This window comes from Mixophyes fleayi, chromosome 1 (genome assembly GCF_038048845.1).
Source record: "Mixophyes fleayi isolate aMixFle1 chromosome 1, aMixFle1.hap1, whole genome shotgun sequence".
In the NCBI taxonomy this organism is placed as follows: Eukaryota; Metazoa; Chordata; class Amphibia; order Anura; family Limnodynastidae; genus Mixophyes; species Mixophyes fleayi.
Window position 1 is genome coordinate 127,308,069 of NC_134402.1, and position 18,466 is coordinate 127,326,534.

The following is an 18,466-nucleotide window of genomic DNA, read 5'->3' on the forward strand; positions in this document are numbered from 1 at the left end:
CAAATGTAACAGTTATTTCTTCAAAAGTCATTATACTCAAAATCATATGATGAGAAATACACTTAGCATAACTAAAATGATGCATTTTTTACAAAATAAGTTGCAAAACTTTTACATCATTTTACGCAACAAATCACATTTGGATATCACAAACCCATCATATATCTAACATTGTTAACAAATGTTTTTTTTGATAGTGTTTATCTTCCTTCTGACTATAAACGATCAAAGATTTAATCATTTCACTTGCCGGGTTCACGTTTAATTTACTTTAACACGAATGCTATATATTTTGTTTATTTTTGAGAATATTTTTGTTTTTGTGGTATTGTTGCATCTATCTACTGTGTGTAAAGCCTTTCAACTGGCTTCCAGGAGCTTCAGGATTTAAGCAAATCTACCTCATTGCAACAATATTTGGATACATTTAGCATAGTGTCCTGTGTGATTAAATTCCTGACAGCAGTATATTTTTTCAATGACTTCTGGTGCATACAGTCCTTAGAAGGAATCTTGAGAGTTGTTGTATTGTTTGAGTCCTTCTTACAGTTCCCAGTGTTCTACACTTATCAGAAGGGTACTGTACATTTAGACGTTTTAATTGAGGAGAACCTGGTTTGAACCTGGAGGGTCTTCTATTGTTCTAATAATTTAGGACAATTTAATTCATGTTCTCTTAAATTGAAGAATTAGTGGTCACATCTTCTGCAATGGTCCCACATGTTAGGAACTCACATGAATAATGACGTTATGTTGTAGTAAACAAACGTTATGGAGTTTATTGCAGTATCAAGAGCAGATAGGAAAAGCACAAGCTCAAAGTTAATGCAGGGATGAGTAATTAACTACAGTGTAATGCAGGAATTATGCAGTAGTATTGCAGTCTTTTATTGCAAAACAGATATATCTGAAGAAATACTGGTGCAGGTTTACACAGTCTGAGGAATGCAAGGGCATGAACAATGTCTTTGAAGAAATGCTGGTGCTGGTTTACACAGTCTGAGGAATTCAAGGATATGAACAATGTCTTTGAAGAAATGCTGGTGCAGGTTAATACAGTCTGAGGCCATTAGTTCCAAGGACTTTTCCATGTCTAGTCTTTTTCACTGACCAAGGTCATTGTAAATTAGGCTGTGTAGAAGAATGCCCCAGACGATTGGCTACTGTCCAATGTGGAAACATCTGAACATATTCTACCTCAGACACACAGATGTCTAATTACTCCAGAGTGGTAAAAATAGAGATATATGAGGTTTAGCAAGACCATAAACATATTTTCTTTTCCTGGTATAGAGAACTAGAATGGCCGGTATCTACAAGAGTAAAAGAATAAAACGGTCACTCGAGTTTGGCTACATATAGTATTATGCTGCACAATGGTGTAACGAGCAATTATGTGGTATAATTTAGAATATCTATTTTTACAGGAAACTTTTTCCAGTGTTTTTCATATGGAGTCTGATGAATTAGAAGATTCTGCAGATGCCATAAAAAGGTAACAAAGCAAACCTCTCAGTGCACAATGAAAGACAGTGTGTGTGTGTGTGTGTGTGTGTGTGTGTGTGTGTGTGTGTGTGTGTGTGTGTATGTGTTTGTGTGTATACAAAAAGATCCTCTACACTTGCCAAAGCAACTATCAATGCTGTTCAAGCTGTACTTTGTATTAAAGCTTTAGTCTGTATTAAAAACTGGGAATGTTAGTTCCACATATTGCAATACATTGTAAACTGACCAACTCACACCAAAGACTTCTCTTCTGGCCAGTCCTACACTGAACACTGAACATACAATTGTACATGCATTGCAATGCTAGAAACATAATCATTGCTATGCTTTTATTTGGGTTAAGTGTTATCTGTACAGAGATTTTAAAGATAAGTACATACCAAGCAATAGCAGTTGAACACTTAGGGAACCACCTACACAAGATGGATAATTGGATAGGGAGGAGAACTACACTACCGGGTGGTCACAAAACCCATTTTAACAAAAAGAATGACTATATTGTGCTCCACCATGAAAATATTACACAAGTGTAATGAACTAAAAACTGTGACCACATTGTACAAACACATATATGAGAAGACACTCCCGTTTCAGCAGTCTTTTCTTGGCATGGGTACAAAAACTCCACAATAGAGGGAATACAAAAGGATGTTGTTTATTAACAATATTTCAAAATGTTTTTAATAGAAAAAGCAGCATTTTGGCCCTTTATGAAGATCTGAGTGAAATAAGCATTGTGATTTTTTCTCTCACCACGGCAGTTTTAGGCAGGGCCAGGGTAAGGTTTCTCTGTGCCTAAGGCAAAGCTTCAGCTTTCTGCCTCTCCTCCCCCCAATTCCCACTTCTTCACCCCTCACACACTTACATTTACATGTGTAATTTATAATAATAACTCATACCTCTCTTGGCTTGCTGGTAAGGTTGCAGTCCAGATGCACTGATGTCCAGATGTCTGACGTAGAATGTTGTCCAGGCTTCACTGCTGCCCTGGTACAAACGCAGGATATCTACAGAAGGAAGCTCCAATTTTAGATTTCAGAACAAAGCAAAAAAAATCTTGAGATCACTCACCTGTTACATACTAACATGTCTTCTGCTGCCCACCATCTTTCTCACACATGCCCCCCCTGCCCTCCAGCTACTCTTACACATGCCATCTGTACTCATCAGATGGTCTCACACATGCCACCTTTTCTTTTATATTCAGCCCTGACCTAGGTGCCCAAGTCACATTTGTTTTACATTTGTCCACCAGCTTTTGTTTGTCTCATAATATCCTCCCCCCCCCCCGCGCCCATCGGCTTCTCTCAAACATGCCCCCCTGCCAAACAGCTGTTTTCTTACATGCCCTCTTACTCACAAGAATTTAATAAATTATCAGCTTAATGTTGCATGTATGTCATTGTGTTTATGTGTTAATGTATTCTGCAGATGTAAAATAATTATACTAATAGACTGTAAATCTATTAGTATTTGTCCACTATTTGGCACTCCAACAGTGTAGAGCCAAATAATGGGTAAATACTGAAAAAATAAATGGTTGCTCAAATATGAAGTTGCTTTAAAGTAATAGTATGTAACTTGTGGGGATTTCTGAACTCTCGGCTTCTTCCCACCGACAGCGTCATGACGTCAGAACGCTGCCAGGATCCAGGCACCAGAGAGATGCAGAGAGGCGGTTCTTTCTTGTGACAGCACCTCTTTTCTTTACACCTAAGGACAGTGGCATTGGGAAATAGCGGACAGACGGGCGATGCTCTGGCCCGCCTAAATAACAATGTCTCATTCAGAGATATTGCTAGTGTGGGTACCCAGCCACAGTGCTGCCCCCCTCCCTAGAGCCTGGCTCCCTAGGCAGCTGCCTATAGTAAATAATATACATATTTAATATACATATACAATAATGTACATTTAAAGGATTTGGATCTATATTCCAGAGTGCTTGCAATTTTGGGTAATCCAATTATAATCATGGTTAGTTTTAATTTATACTAAATTACATTACATTTAAATGGCCTATGTCTTTCTCTACATTGCTCTTGGTTTTCAGAACTTTGTTGACAGTTACTTTCCACATAAGTGATCCTATATCTGTGTTTGAGAGTCTTGTTTATGATTGTAAACTGTGGATCTGATTTAGAGTTCGGAGTAAATCTAGGTAGAATGTGCAAATTTGCACCTTGACAAAAGCCATGTTGCACTAGGGGATTTAAATATTTATGCAAAATCAGACAGTATTTTCACCTGCCTGGAAAATATGCATTTGCACCCTTGGATCGCAAAATAGTTTGTCCTGGAGAAAAGTTTGCACCTTCTAGCTAGACTTACCCCTAACTCTAAATGAGAACCTATGTCATACGCTTTTTGCAGTATTTCTTAGTGTCTTGGACTGGAGCAGGAACAGAATTCGGTTTGGTGGGTGTGATTTTTAGTCCAGATCTTGAGAGGCTAATGGGATTCAGTCATTTCTAGTAATGCCCTGCTGTATGTAACAGTCAACCAAAGACAGCAACATTGCCATTAGATCCAGTTACTTAAATCCAGAGTATTGGATTAATTGAGTCTGATATAAATATACTTACTATAACTAATTTTCAGTATTATCTATATTTATATCTTTTTAAAGCAGTGGGCTATATGAAGATACCTGGAAAGTAGAAAGCTTATTTTATCATGACATGTTTCTATAACAAAACCGTAGGTTAATACTGTTGTATTTGTTAAGTAGTGCAATATGCTTGCTAATTTGGGCTTTATCATCATCATCATCATTTATTTATATAGCGCCACTAATTCCGCAGTGCTGTACAGAGAACTCACTCACATACCATTATTATTTTTTTCTTCATCTCTCATTAAAGACATCTTTTGTAGTGTTTTTTTTTAATTATTTAAACAAGCATTCCTGCTGAATGTCAAATGATTAGCTCCACTTTCCAGTTACAACTTGGTCTGTGCCCTATTTTCTTTTGCTGCCTCTGTAAACAGAATAGGGATCAATAATTCCAAAACCTACCATATGTTCCTTGTGGTTTTCTTTCATGAAAAACAAAAAGTAGGTTATTAAGCTCAGTAGTACACAGTAACGCTCAGTCATATACAGTCTTTTACATATATAGTGACTTTCCCTGCTCTATAAGTTCATACTTGCCCACTCTCCCAGAGTTTCCAGGAGGTCCCCATATTTCAGGGGGTTCTCCCGGACTCCCGGAAGAGTAGGCAACCTTCTGGGCATTGGTGGAAGATGGACTTAATGACACTATTTGCATCATCAAGGCCCCCCCATGGTGACACAATTTGGGTAAGTATGTATAAGTTTAGTGCTCCATTTTGAACACTTGAAGCCCAGCCTATGCTACCAGAGCTGAATTACTGATAATTTGATACATTAGCATTCACTAGAGTCTTTGTAGAAGTAGAGACTACAAACTTGGGACCAGATGCTACCACTGTGCCCCCTTCCCCCCTCCCCATAATTAATGTTCTAGTGGTGGAGTTAATTTTATTTAACAAATTTGTTACAGAAGAATGTAACTTAGTTTTCAGTAATTACAATTGTCGGCAGCTGTTTAGGATTATTTTCACTTAAATTGTGTTTGTTACTAGATTAGGAAACATAGTGTAACTGCTATTTGAGCTAGAAATATGATCTTGGAAAGCTTGATGATTGTCTGTGACCTATAACCTCAAGCAGTGTGTGACTTTCTAGATGACATAGAGTATTTGTTTGTGCATCTTATTTTTGCAACAGTGACACCTGCTGCTCACTTTAAAAAAAATAAAGCTTTTTATGGCCCTTCAAATTTTAAGGACAGCAGGACCCAGAATTTACATTTCCTATACAGACAGCACAGATAAAATACATTGCTTCATCTTACACTGGATGACCATTGTAGCTTTTTTTAATTTGAATTGTTTTGTCTCTTCTCTTTTACAAACACCTAGGGCCTGATTTATTAAGGAAAGTAAGACAAAAAAAGGAGTACATTTTCTCCTGGACAAACCATGTTACAATGCAAGGGGTGCAAATTATTGTATTATTTTGCATGTAAGGAAAATACTGGATGTTTTTTTCATGTAGTACACAAATACTTGGTAGCTTTATGTTTACACTGAAATTTAAAGTTGATCGTGGACATGCCTTATCCCAACTATAAATTTGTACACACGTTTTAAATTTACCTTCAGCTCCATTACGACATGGTTTTGCCCAGGTGCAAAGTTACTACTCTTTTGCTTTACTTTCCTTAATGAATCAGGCCCTAGGCTACTGTACAAATGGCAATCTACAAAAGGATAAAAAGTTAAAATAAAAGCATAGCATGTCCATTGTGCTTGCAAAGACTTTACAGGCCACTGTTTATGAATTCGCCAAACTGCTGTCCATGTGCAGTATATCTTCTACCTGGTCATTTCTAAGTCACTCTTACAAGCTTTGGCTTTTGTACATTTCCAAATAATTAGGGTTGAGGTTAGATCCTCTGCATATTGAAAAATCAAGAAGTTTAGTATTTCCACCTTAATGTTAGTGCATGTTTATTTAACACTATAGTCCAAATGTATGAAAGTCACTGATTTGTAATGAATACTATACAGTGATGACGTAATAAATTTACTTTACATAATTCTATTACCAAGACCAATTCTTTGCAATTTTACTGGCATCCCAGATGCTACATACATACATTACCCAGTAAGTACAACAGTGCAGGTATACAATGTAATATATTACATTTTAGTTAAATAAAAATACACATCATATTCTTGAGATGCAGTGCTTGTTGTATGGTTCCTCTGTGAGAAACAACATTTTGTGTGGTTCTATTTCTAAAAATCAGACTACTAACAATATGGGATGTGCCGTGTTAGCTACAGTATTTATCAATAATTCGATTTATTCAAATCATAGCATTACTGCCAAGGGTGACTTTCTGTCAGCTCCAGCAAGGCTGACTGATTACGCACATAGAGTTTTTGCTGACACTATATAATTGCCTTCAATGATTAGCTATAAAGAAATGCTTTCTAGGACAATTCAGTGGAGGTTTTGTTAAAACTGCAAGATAAGCACAGGCCGAGAGAGTACAGATGCTGACGTTATGTAGGGCATTACAGTTCTTACTTGAGTGTCCTCTGCACATATCTGAGGTTCTTTTTTTTTTTCCTTTTAAAATACCTTTTTTATTACAGGAAAGAACATGAGGAATATGCATCTTCTAAGCTAGTGTTGGCTAACCTGTGACACTTCAGGTGTTGTGAAACTACAAGTCCCAGCATAATCTTCCAGCAATGAGCTGCTATATATTGACAAAACATGCTGGGACTTGTAGTTTCACAACACCTGGAGTGTCACAGGTTAGCCAACACTGTTCTAAGCTGTAGTAAACATAGAGTTAACAATTTGTATAACGTTGGGTGGGTAAGGGTTATAATGGTGCAAATGGGGTTGGAGAAGAAGGGGAAGAGTGAAAGGAACATGCTGGGCTAAATGATTAGCCTCTTTGGGGATCAGGATCATTTGATCAGCCTATGAAGGAGAGAACTCTAAATGGGGTTGTTTGAGAAGGCTGTAGTGCAAAGTTAAGCAACCAATCAGATTGTAGTTATCATTTGTTTAGTACATTCTACAAAATAACAGCTAGAATTTGATTGGTTTCTATAGGCAACATCACCACTTTTTCAAACCCACAGATTAGTAACTATACCCCCATGACTCTGTAAGCCCTATGGAGATCCTGATCATGAGTGCATACACACTGTAGAATTGGAATGACATTGTTCTATCTTTGAAAGAGATTTTTAGTCCGGTTTGAAAATCTAATGATACTATATGATAAGCTTTGGAATGACAATAGCTCATCGTTGCAATGTGCACACTATTGCAATATCGGTGCCAAACAGTTATTGTGTGATTGGCACGCTAATCGTCTGAAAAGTCTGTAGTGTGTTCCCAGCCTTAGCGATGTGACACCAGAATGGTCCGTGAAGACACTCATACTATCACAGGGGGCTTTCATATAATCCCTGCCAATGGGCAATGCATTTTTTTTTATTTCTGTATAGATAAACAAGTTGCTAAACATTTTAAATGTTTTAATTTAATTTGGCAAAGGATCACAGGCATAGCAGACTGTTAACCCAGAGGTTGTGGTTGAACTGGGACCCCACCCTTAAAAACGCCAGGCTCAGAATATGGGTGAGAAAGGGGTGTGCTAGGCTCTGAACAAGGGAATATTATTTTTAACTAGTGGATTCATTATTCCTAATAATATAGAAATTTCAATATGAAACACAAATCAAGTTGGTAGTGTGAAATGACCCCACTAATCACCAAATGCAATATTATGTTTTACATATCTATCATGCCCATGTAAATTATTTAGAAATGTGTTCTTGTAATAGCTTTCAAAATACGGCATGTTAACTCTTGCGGATGTGACTTGCTGAGGATTCTGGGAACTGAATTCAGTCAGAGCAGAAGTCAGTGTTTCTGCCCCTGCCTTGTAAAACAAGAAAGGTTTAGTTTCAGGATTTATTTAGCATTTAATTACAGTGTTATGCAAATTTCAACCAAAATACCAGCAGTTTCCATTTTACATGTAGACTATTGTTTGTTTTTATCTGTTTGTTTTAATTGTCTTATTTTCTTTCTAAAACAGAGACTATGATGTAAACAAAATTAATTACATGTATGCCCAGTTTGTAACAAACACCATGGAGCCACTCAACATTCCCAATGTTTCTAAGGACAAACGATTTTCATGGACAGTAAGTACATAATATGTAAAATCATCACTCCTTGCAATATTTTAAATACAGTTATTACATAGACAGGGTGATATCACATGGTAAACGTGTCTGCATGAGCAATTATCAGAGAATATGTTTTAGGTAATTCAACTGAAGAAAAGGTGTGTCCAAAGAAATAGAGATTAAACACAGTGAGAGGTTCTCATAATCAAATACTCTTTAAACATGGATAATGTATTAAATAAATAGTTTACTAGGTCACAAGTTTGACATGTTTTTTTTTTGTCCTAATGTGGCTGACATTGTTACACTTGGTATCACTGGGGTCTGTTAGTACAGCTGAAAGATGATATAGCATACTTGCCAACTCTCCCTGAATGTCAGGGAGACTCCTTGAAATAGGGGGGATCTCCCTCACTCCCTGAAGAGTCTGGCATTCTCCCTGATGCTGAGCCAGTACAAGACGTGGTTGGCTTCACCATCTGTGGCATGATGACACAGTTCAGAAATTGTGTCCTATGTCCATGTATTGATGCCTATGGAGGTGGCCATTTTCATGGAGACCAAGATTTAATCAAAGATAAGACAACATGACTTCAGTAATGAAGACAGAAATGTAAAAGACACTTTAGTCTCTAGAGATTCATTAGCTGCTTTTCTTTAACGCATAGTTGCCTACTCTCCCGGATTGTCCAGGAGACTCCCGCATTTCTGGGAGACCTCCCGGGCTCCCGGAAGAGCAGGGCAACCTCCCGGTCGCGTCATATTAGCCCCTGCTGCAATTGCCCAAAATTGTGACAACTGTTTAGGGGGAAGGGCCAAAATGATGTGATTCGTCAAGTCCTTGCCCCACACGCCCACCTCCCCCGGGATCTCCCTGAAGCCAACGAAGAGAAGTTGGCAGGTATGTGAAGATAGTAGTATGTGTGGCCAACATAAGTTGAACAAAGGGAAGCTTTACTTTCAGTAAAGGCCTCATTTAGAGTTGGATGTACGTCAATTTCTGTGGCTTAAATATAACACTTCTGTATTGCTCATGTATAGCAAAATGTGTCCTTACCAAGATTTGTGCACATCCTAGACTTGCAGTCCCTTATGTCTGGAGATGTGGAATAGGAAATGACCTAATGAGTCTTGGACATACCTCTGATTATGTTTCTTAGGAGGTATATCAGGTAGTGGAATCCTGGTGTACAGATATGTGATGATGATAATTAAACCAGCAGCATTATCTAGCTGCTTCTGATTGGCTGTTAACCCATCCAGCTAATACCATTAGCATTGTGGCTATTTTATAGCGAGTTACTTATTAGTCATTTCCATTTGGACTGCTGCAGGTACACGATCCCCATTACATTTCTAAAGTGACAAACAATAGATGAGAGGGTGTTTGCATTTCATTACAGTTTATATGGAAAATGCCACTCTTACATTTATTAATAACACCATCATGACTCTCTTGTGTATATGACACTTAATTTACATTATATTGTATGCACATAGGGTAATGTGACTTTCACCAATGTAGCTCTGTCAAGCCACATCTTTACAATGACGTGGGGGGAAATAGACACATTTCTTAAGCCTGAAATATTCCTGACACAAAAATACTGCTGTGTTTTGTGTTTATAAATCTTGAAATATATGTGACCCAATATATACACTAAGATCCTTTTTTTTATCCGTACATTTTGGGCACAAAATGCTTCAGCTATAAATGAGGCCTTAAATGTATATGTCTTTATTGAAACAAATGGGGTTATTTTTATTTCACTCTTGTTCTATTGTCTTTGTGTGACTTGCATTTAATTTATGAAAAAAAGAATTCCAGAGAAGAATCTGCTAGTGGTGGGAGTCAGTTAAGGTCTGTGTGTGCTGGTAGTTTGACTTACTGTACAATGATTGTACTGTTCTACATGTGCACAAATAATAGTTATTACTACCTTCCCAGGGAAAGTACTTCTTGTACACAACTAATCCATAGCAGAGCGTCCCTGTTTAAATCCAAGCAGCCTTACAAATGAAACATTGATGGTCAGATTTAGTTGTATCAATGTACAACAATTTTCCATGCTGCTAATATTAAAACATTTGGTCTGGCTGGGAGCATCCGTTTCAGTGAGTTATGCAAGCTGAACAAATATTTACAACCCCCAGACACCCTACCAGGACCGGATGGAAATTTCCTTTGTCAAGTTAGCAGTCACTGTCTGCAATCTCCCAGGAGCCTCCCATTATTTAAAAAGCGAAACACACTATCAAATTGCACAGTGTTCTTTGGTGCAATGTTGCACATATTTCTACCACTATCTAGCCCTATTTATGTGTATACTAACACATTTTGGACAAGTACAACACAAATTATGCTCAGTAAAACGATGGATATTCAAGTGTGCTAAAAATGTCTTTATAGAATGTTCACGTAAGAACATTATGTAGGCATCTGATTGCACATCATTGGAACCACTCAACAAGAGGCAATATACCGCTTTTGGTTTATTACCAACATGGAATATATAACTAGCCTACAAACAATGCAATAAAGTCATTCCACAAAGTATGGGACTCATGGTACAATTATCACTCAGCACCAACACCAGGTTCCTCATCAGCAGAGTTACCCAGCAGACAGCCCCCTGACTGGCACTTACTTTCTCCCACTCCCCTTAATGCCTCCATCCTTTTTTCTCCTCCCCTGTTACCTCCCACCACCTACACCCTTCCTCCATTTTATAAACCAAGTCCCCCTTACAACTTATTAATTTGCCTACACAACCCAAGATGAAAAGAAAAAATGATCCAAGACTTCCAAGAACATAACCATAATACAGACAACAGCTCTTATGTTTACATTTGTTATTTATTGACATGTTCTTCAATAGTTATAATCATTGTCATTTCTTTAGCAATACAGATATTTACTGTTAAACTGATTTTCCTCATCGTTTAACATGTAACTGTTAAAGAGCATCATGTAGATGTTTTTAAAGGAGTTGCCCAGTTTTGGGCAAAAACTTCCTTTTCTGATGTGCTCTCCCCCTTGTTACTTAATCTTGGGAGCAGCAGGGAGCACAAGAATACTCAACCAACACACAGTCCCCATCAATAGAGCTGAATGGAAACTCTGCTGAGGTAAACGGGAGGAATTTAGTCCTTCAGCTTGTGGAGCTCACTGTGTGATATGGCTGGTATAGGCTCCCGAAAACTTCAAAGCACCGAAAGTGCACAACAAGTTGCTCAGTATTCAATAGATACAAAGTGCTATGATTTGGCTCAATCAAAGCAATTGTTTTCTTATTCAAAAAGTCCTGTCGTCACCGTTTTACTGTCAGCTTTTTTGTTGTTTGTTCTATTTTACGTTGAATGCTGCTTCTTTTTCTTAGTGAGATGGCATAACTGTACTTTCCAGCTTGACACTGTTATACATTCTGTATTAATCTAGATAAGTAGATTACTATTGGTCTTGTCACATGTTTCATTGCCAGAAAGTTATGTATATGTGTGAACTGTGTGTGTGTCTGTGTACTGTGTGTGTGTGTGTGTGTGTGTGTGTGTGTGTTGTGCGTGTGCGTGTGTGTGTGTGTGTGTGTGTGTGTGTGTGTGTATGTGTATGTGCGTGTGTGTAAAGAGTAGTAGAAAATACAACCTATAAAATTACATGAATTTTGTTGACAGAGTGAAATTGAAGACAATAACTCCAAGCACATTCAGAGTCTGCTCTGCACGCCGATTAAGAATGGGAAGAAGAATAAAGTGATAGGTACTTGTCTCATGTCTCCATCTTTGAATTTAGAATAGCTGTTATTACACCTGAATCTTTATTTCTGACAAGCTTTCTTCTCTTGTAGCCATCATTAGAAATTGCACTGGGGGGCTTAGAACTAGAGGGGCATTGTAATAGGCTGTCTTCTATTGGTTCGGCCACATTTTGCGGTCTGTATATTATGAGTAAGTCTCACTGCCTGACCTCCTGTGTATTATGGTGGCCAGAAGGTACTGCTTACACCAAAGCTTCTGCCCTAGGCCGGGGCTATGCTTTCTCTTGTTCCTTTCCCCCATTACATCCCTACATACAGCATTCATTGTCATTGACACATTTTAAAGTACAAAGTAACTAATACATAATAATTAAAGTTTATTTCTTTTTTTTATATATCCAAGTGCAACTTTTTTGGATATAATAATGTTTCTAGTGATATATTTATCATAGGAGTTTGCCAGCTTGTAAACAAGGTGGAGGAAAACTCTGGCAAAATCAAGGCCTTCAACAGAAACGATGAGCAATTTCTTGAAGCCTTTGCAATTTTCTGTGGCTTGGGGATCCAGAACACCCAGATGTATGAAGTTGTGGAGAGAGCGATGGCCAAACAGATGGTGACATTAGAGGTGAGTCCACAATAAAGGGATTGTTTCTTGGCAGCTGACTGCACTTCTAACATCTTGTTCAAGCATTAAATAATTATTGTCATACACAAGCGTTCAAATACCCTCCTTGAGGATTTACACTTCTTCTGCTGCATTTAGTGGAAAGTTGGCCGTTAGTAAATATTCCAGACGCCCATCTGTTGTTTGCCTCAAAAACTAAATGCCTGATATTAAACTTATAAACAAATCATTTCTTAATTAGATAGGCAGGAGTCACCACGGGGAGATGTTTAATGATGGAGTAGATTCCAACCTATCACACAGATTGCAGTAAATAAATAAGCTCGCATTTATAAAATTAACTCTGTTATTTCTTAATGTATAGCTTTTATTACACCATGTTTAGTGTTGATGAAGTTGAAGGACATGTCTAAAAACCAGTACATTTGCATATTATTTACATTAAAAAAAGTTAACATGTACATAAATATGTATTTAGGTTTTTTAATAAAGTTTTTACATTTCATGGGCCTGCTTCATTAAGGATCTTAACTTAAGAAACTTCTTATTTAAGTCTCCTGGACAAAACCATGTTACAATGCAAGGGGTGCAAATTAGTATTCTGTTTTTTCACATAAGTTAAATAATGACTGTTTTTTCATATAGCACACAAATACTTGATAGCTTATTTGTACACTGAAATTTAAAGTTGATATTTGTGTGCTACATGAAAAAACAGTCAGTATTTAACTTATGTGCAAAACAGAATACTAATTTGCACCCCAACATGGTTTTGTCCAGGAGACTTAAATAAGAAGTTTCTTAAGTTAAGATACTTAATGAATCAGGCCCCATATTTATATGTTGCTAAATCTTTTACAGCGATAGGAAGGGTGCTAACTGCTCGGTATTTTACTGGCCAAGGCAGTAAAAATGAGACTTCGCGTCAATGTTATTAATAGGAAAGAAACATAAAACTTATAAGGTATCAGTTTTTTTCAAGAAAGGTGGCTTCATTGGAAGAAATAATAATAATAATAATAATAATAACAATAATAAGTAAAATAATATATTATTTCTTAATTTTTGTATCTTAATCTTTATTTAATGTTTTGATTTCTCCAAACTTTTTTATAGCTTGTCATTAGAGGTCTCTTTGATATGCCATTCTCATTTGACTTCTCCCTTTGTGTTTTAGTTGGTCCGAGGAAACTAAGTTTGTGGATATTTGCTTGTCTGTAAACAAGCTTTGATCTAGACAGATATTTGTGTATTTGCAGTCATAAAACTGTGAGTTGGTGCCCATGTATGATAAATGAAGGGAGACCATGGAACCAGCAAGGGATTAGAATGGTGCCAAATGAACTAGAAACCTGGCAGTAAATCTCAAGTCATTATTTACCTCCAAGTTGCTGGACTGTATTTTGCAGAAAAGGGAAAGTTTGTTTCCACATAGACAGATGAATCATTAATGGTCTCCATGTTTCTGATAAAACATTCTGATTTATCTGTGTTTTTCTTTTTCTATAGAATTTCAGCTACTAATGGGCTTATTAGAAATAATAATTTTTTAATCTGTTATATATACTAAGTTAGATGTATTTATGTCAACATGCCTAGACCATACTTTCCCACTCTCCCGAAATGTCCAGGAGACTCCTGAATTCTGGGTAGGTCTCCCGGACTCCCAGGAAAGCAGGCCATTCTCCCGCATTCTGTCTACTTCCTTGTGAAGTGGACAGGATGGGAGACTCCATGACGCACTTTCCGGTGAATTGTGTCATTTTGGCCCTGCATGTTGGGGGTAGAGCCAATAAGACGCGATTCACAGCGTCCCACCTACCTCCTTCCTCACACTTCACCTCTCAGAGGGAAAGAGTAAAAAGTTGGTAACTATGGCCTAGACTAAAGTGTGATCAAGCCACACTATGGTACTTTGTACATTGAATGAAATTAATCATAATGTACTAAGTTAATCAAAAATCATTCTTATCCATAGTGTGTTAATCACAGAGGTTTTCAAAATACACTTTGGGGCAATTCAATTGACAGCGTTATCCTTCAGAATAACGCGGCCCGCGTACTATTACCGTTACTACAGTAATAGTGTGCATCATTACCGTTAGTACAGTAATTTTCAGCGCTGATTTTTGCTCGTGAGCCGCGATCAGAAATACACGTTTAAATGACTGTAGTAACAGTAATGGTGCGTTGGCCGCGTTATTCTCAAGCATAACGCTGTCAATTGAATTCCCTCCTTGATCGGAATAGTGAGCGACATTTTTAATACTAGTGTGGCTATTGGAGTTGTGTGTTCTGCGATACTGGGGATAATGGTGCTAATTGGCATAACATTTGTGAGGCATAACAATGTGAGACAGTTCACGCTGTAGTTTCTGATTTTCCTTCAGCAAGAACATTTATTTTTACCAGATGTTTGCTTTCCGCTCATTCAAAAGTATATAATCTTCTTTTTTTTAATAACAGATCCTTTCATATCATGCATCTGCTGCTGAAGAGGAAACCATGGAGCTGCAGGTAACAGCGGTAAAAGCAATTTTATTTCTCTTACAAATACTTCTTTATAACAACATATTACTGACATCTCTTTTAATGAATATACACTCAGAAAAAAACCTGGCGATGAAAAAAAACCAACACACCAGAAAGAGAAATGTCGCCCGCAGCTGTAGAAGGGTGGTGTGAACACCCCGGAAAGATGAATAAAATGCAGAAATATTACAGTGCTGGGAAAAGCTTCACCTGAATGTGTGTTGATTGATATCATATCAATCAATATGTAAAACATATATAATCAAAAAGAAATAAAAATGAAATAAAAATACACAATTTATTACAATTGATCACAATGTAAACAAATTACTCCGGAGTAAATATAAAAATCCCATATGGATTAAAGTGCAAATGTCCAATAACAATGCCCAACACATTATGAAAGGGTAATGGAGGATATTACCTATTCTTATATTGTAATATATGTGGCCATCCAATGGAAATCTTGTGTGAAAACAAACAGCCAGATAAGTGCGTCAGCGCACAGGCGGCCGCATCACATGACACGCGATGCGGGCGCGTCATCAATGACGCAGCCGCATCGCATGTCATGTGATGCGGCCGCCTGTGCCCCCCCCCCCCCGGGCTGACATTTGCCAGCCCGCGCCTGCTAGCGAAGCAGGCCAATAAAAATGTAAACGTTACAAAGAGTATATATTATATATATATATATATATATATATATATATATATATATATATATATATATATACTCTTTGTAACGTTTGCATTTTTATTTGATTTTTTTTACTAGTGGATCTGGAATCCCAAATCCAAGTCCACAGCACATGTGGGAATGGGCAAAGCCAGGTCACCAGAACAGAGTACTCTTACCACTGACAGTTTCATGGGGAGCTGAATATCACTCAGATCATTTTCATACATAATTGCGGTGATGGGAGATTTTTTATCACCATGATAAGCGGAGATAGAAAATCAGCCCTATCTCCACTTCTTAGTAAATAGGCCCCTTGGTTGATTGGTAAAGGTCTACACAGTGTAACAATGTGCCAAATTTATAAATCAATGAAATAATATTTGACATATAATAACAGCAGATATATTTATTGTTTTGAATAATTATATCTGTGTTAAATTTACTTGAAATTAATGTGTAAATGCTTCTTCTCATAGGTGCTTTAGCAAATTTTTTGTAATGTTTGCGCTTTTACCTCAATGTACAAGTGAATTTATATAGTGTTCACAGCATTATGGGTTATTTGAACAGTGATGTTTTAAATAACAGTTGGCACTGTTGAAAAATCCTGGGGTAAAAATAATGATTTCATTCCTTCTAGGAAAGCATAAACCATGCAGAAGTCACAATATAGGATTTACAGTTACTTACATGATGGGAATTGCCTCGTTAGGTAGCATCTAGTCTGATGTCAGTCGCAGCACATTCAATGATTGTTGTCAGGGAGTTACTGTAAAGGCAATGCCTGAGGACTTTCATGGCTGAGGAATTCAAAGTACTAACACGTCATTCACAGCTGTAAAGGAAATATTATGTGCATTCTGTCTGAGCTAGGAGTGATCAGACACGCCTGTCACCATACCAAGAATAGATTTTGTTCCAAGCTAACTGCAAACAGTCTTTTTATGGGAGAATTGAGCATGTTGTTCCTTTGTATATCAGAACACTGATAATATTAAATGTGTCTCTGTATTGACAAAAAATAGAGAAAACATATTTTTATAGAAACCTATTATTTGGCATACAAAATGGCTATAACAACAATGTTTGTTTACCTCCAGGGAGAATAAACCATATTTATAAATGTGGTTTGTGTTTTTTTTCCTCTAATTGATTTGCAAAACATAGAATGAAGTATATTCAGATATCACTAGAACAGTTCCAAGCAGCATAAAGTTTATGGTACAAATGGCCAGAAATCAGAATTTTGGTTTTAAAAGTAGTCTTATTTGTCATTATTCATGCCATTCATTCTAGTATTTTTAAATGTGCACATTTGTTGCAGATTATTCTCTAGAATATACCCTTTAAACTGTACATTTAATTGTAGTCTTAAATTTAATACTTCAAATTTCTTTTAAAAACACAGTTGTCAATAAAATTTGCTGCTATATTTAGAAATTATACCTGCAACTAAAATGCATGCTGTCAAGGCATGTATTAACAATGTAAATAATTTAGGAACTATGTGTAAGCGCTGCACATATTATATGTACAAATTGTTCCCCAGGTGCGTACATTGGAGCACTCCCCCTTTCATGCTATGTATTGTCCATGCTGATGCTTTACATAACATTTCGAAGACTTCTGCTCCATTTCAGAAATCCAAATGTCAGCCAGTAAAAATACTACTAAAAAGTCATTTGGACAAACATCTTAATTAAGCCTTTGCATTTTTAACCTAAAATGCTGCTTCCTTTAGGTATTAAATACATCAGGACTGTAAGGGAATTTCAGGTTCCAGTGCTCTGTTTCCAAAAACCTTCCCGCTTTGAGGTGTGCAGTACAGTTCCATAGATTGTAAGCTTGCGAGCAGGGTCCTCTTACCGCTCTGTCTATATGTATTACCCAGTGTTGTTTTATTACTGTTAGTTCCCAAATATAAGGCACTAGTAATCTGCTGGCGCTATATAAAGAAATGATGATGATGATGATGATGATGATGATGAATACAGTCAACCTGCCTCATCATGCCCCGCAACCTATATGTTCTTTCAGTGATTTGAAATTGAAGTTGGCCAATAGAATGACTCACGTTGTTAAATGGAATGGCAGTGTGAGTTCCACACTGCAGCACCTAATAGTGCATTGTTTAAAAGCACACCTAATTCAGACATACACGTGTCCATGTTCAATTACAAGCGGATCTGAAGAACCGTGTCTTGTTGAATATGGATCTAGGTCCGCTCTACTTTGGCAGACTGCAGGATACGTCCAATACACATGTTAAATATAAAGTCCCAGCAGAACGCACAGAAAAATAAATCAATTAAAGTTACCTATTAATAATATAGTCAATAATGACTATTTTACTTAATTTCCCATAAAATACATTAATGAGGATATTATTAATGTCTACTGTACATAAAATGCATTTGTACAGTTGCCGCTGACTGCAAACACATGTTCTAGCATGCATATGTGACAATCATCACTATCACTCGGCCCTTAGACCAGACCTATAGCTATTGTAAGTGATAAGACAGAAAAACACGTACCTTAGAGATGTCCGAAGCTTGAAGCAGATGCTGCTGTATGCGCTCGACCTTGGCATGCCCTTACTGTACATTGACT

General features: G+C 37.1%; 1 protein-coding gene and 1 long non-coding RNA gene across 7 annotated transcripts in view; one reads left to right on the forward strand and one right to left on the reverse strand.

Annotated features, from left to right (window-relative positions):
• The window catches only part of PDE5A (phosphodiesterase 5A), a 130,851-nt gene that overhangs the window by 77,001 nt on the left and 35,384 nt on the right, over positions 1-18,466 (forward strand). For 4 of the 6 annotated variants that reach the window (XM_075200327.1, XM_075200329.1, XM_075200333.1 and 1 more), the window contains 5 exons: positions 1,428-1,495; positions 8,166-8,274; positions 11,932-12,016; positions 12,467-12,642; positions 15,109-15,168. In XM_075200327.1, the coding sequence (XP_075056428.1) occupies positions 1,428-1,495; positions 8,166-8,274; positions 11,932-12,016; positions 12,467-12,642; positions 15,109-15,168 (498 nt within the window). The remainder of the gene's footprint in view (positions 1-1,427; positions 1,496-8,165; positions 8,275-11,931; positions 12,017-12,466; positions 12,643-15,108; positions 15,169-18,466) is intronic. The other 2 variants (XM_075200328.1, XM_075200330.1) reach the window with 1 other exon arrangement.
• Positions 787-16,857, reverse strand: LOC142141900 (uncharacterized). The gene is made up of 3 exons (XR_012688926.1): positions 16,544-16,857; positions 2,406-2,513; positions 787-1,313 (listed from the first exon to the last, which is right to left on the reverse strand). It is a non-coding gene; the product is annotated as an uncharacterized LOC142141900 (long non-coding RNA).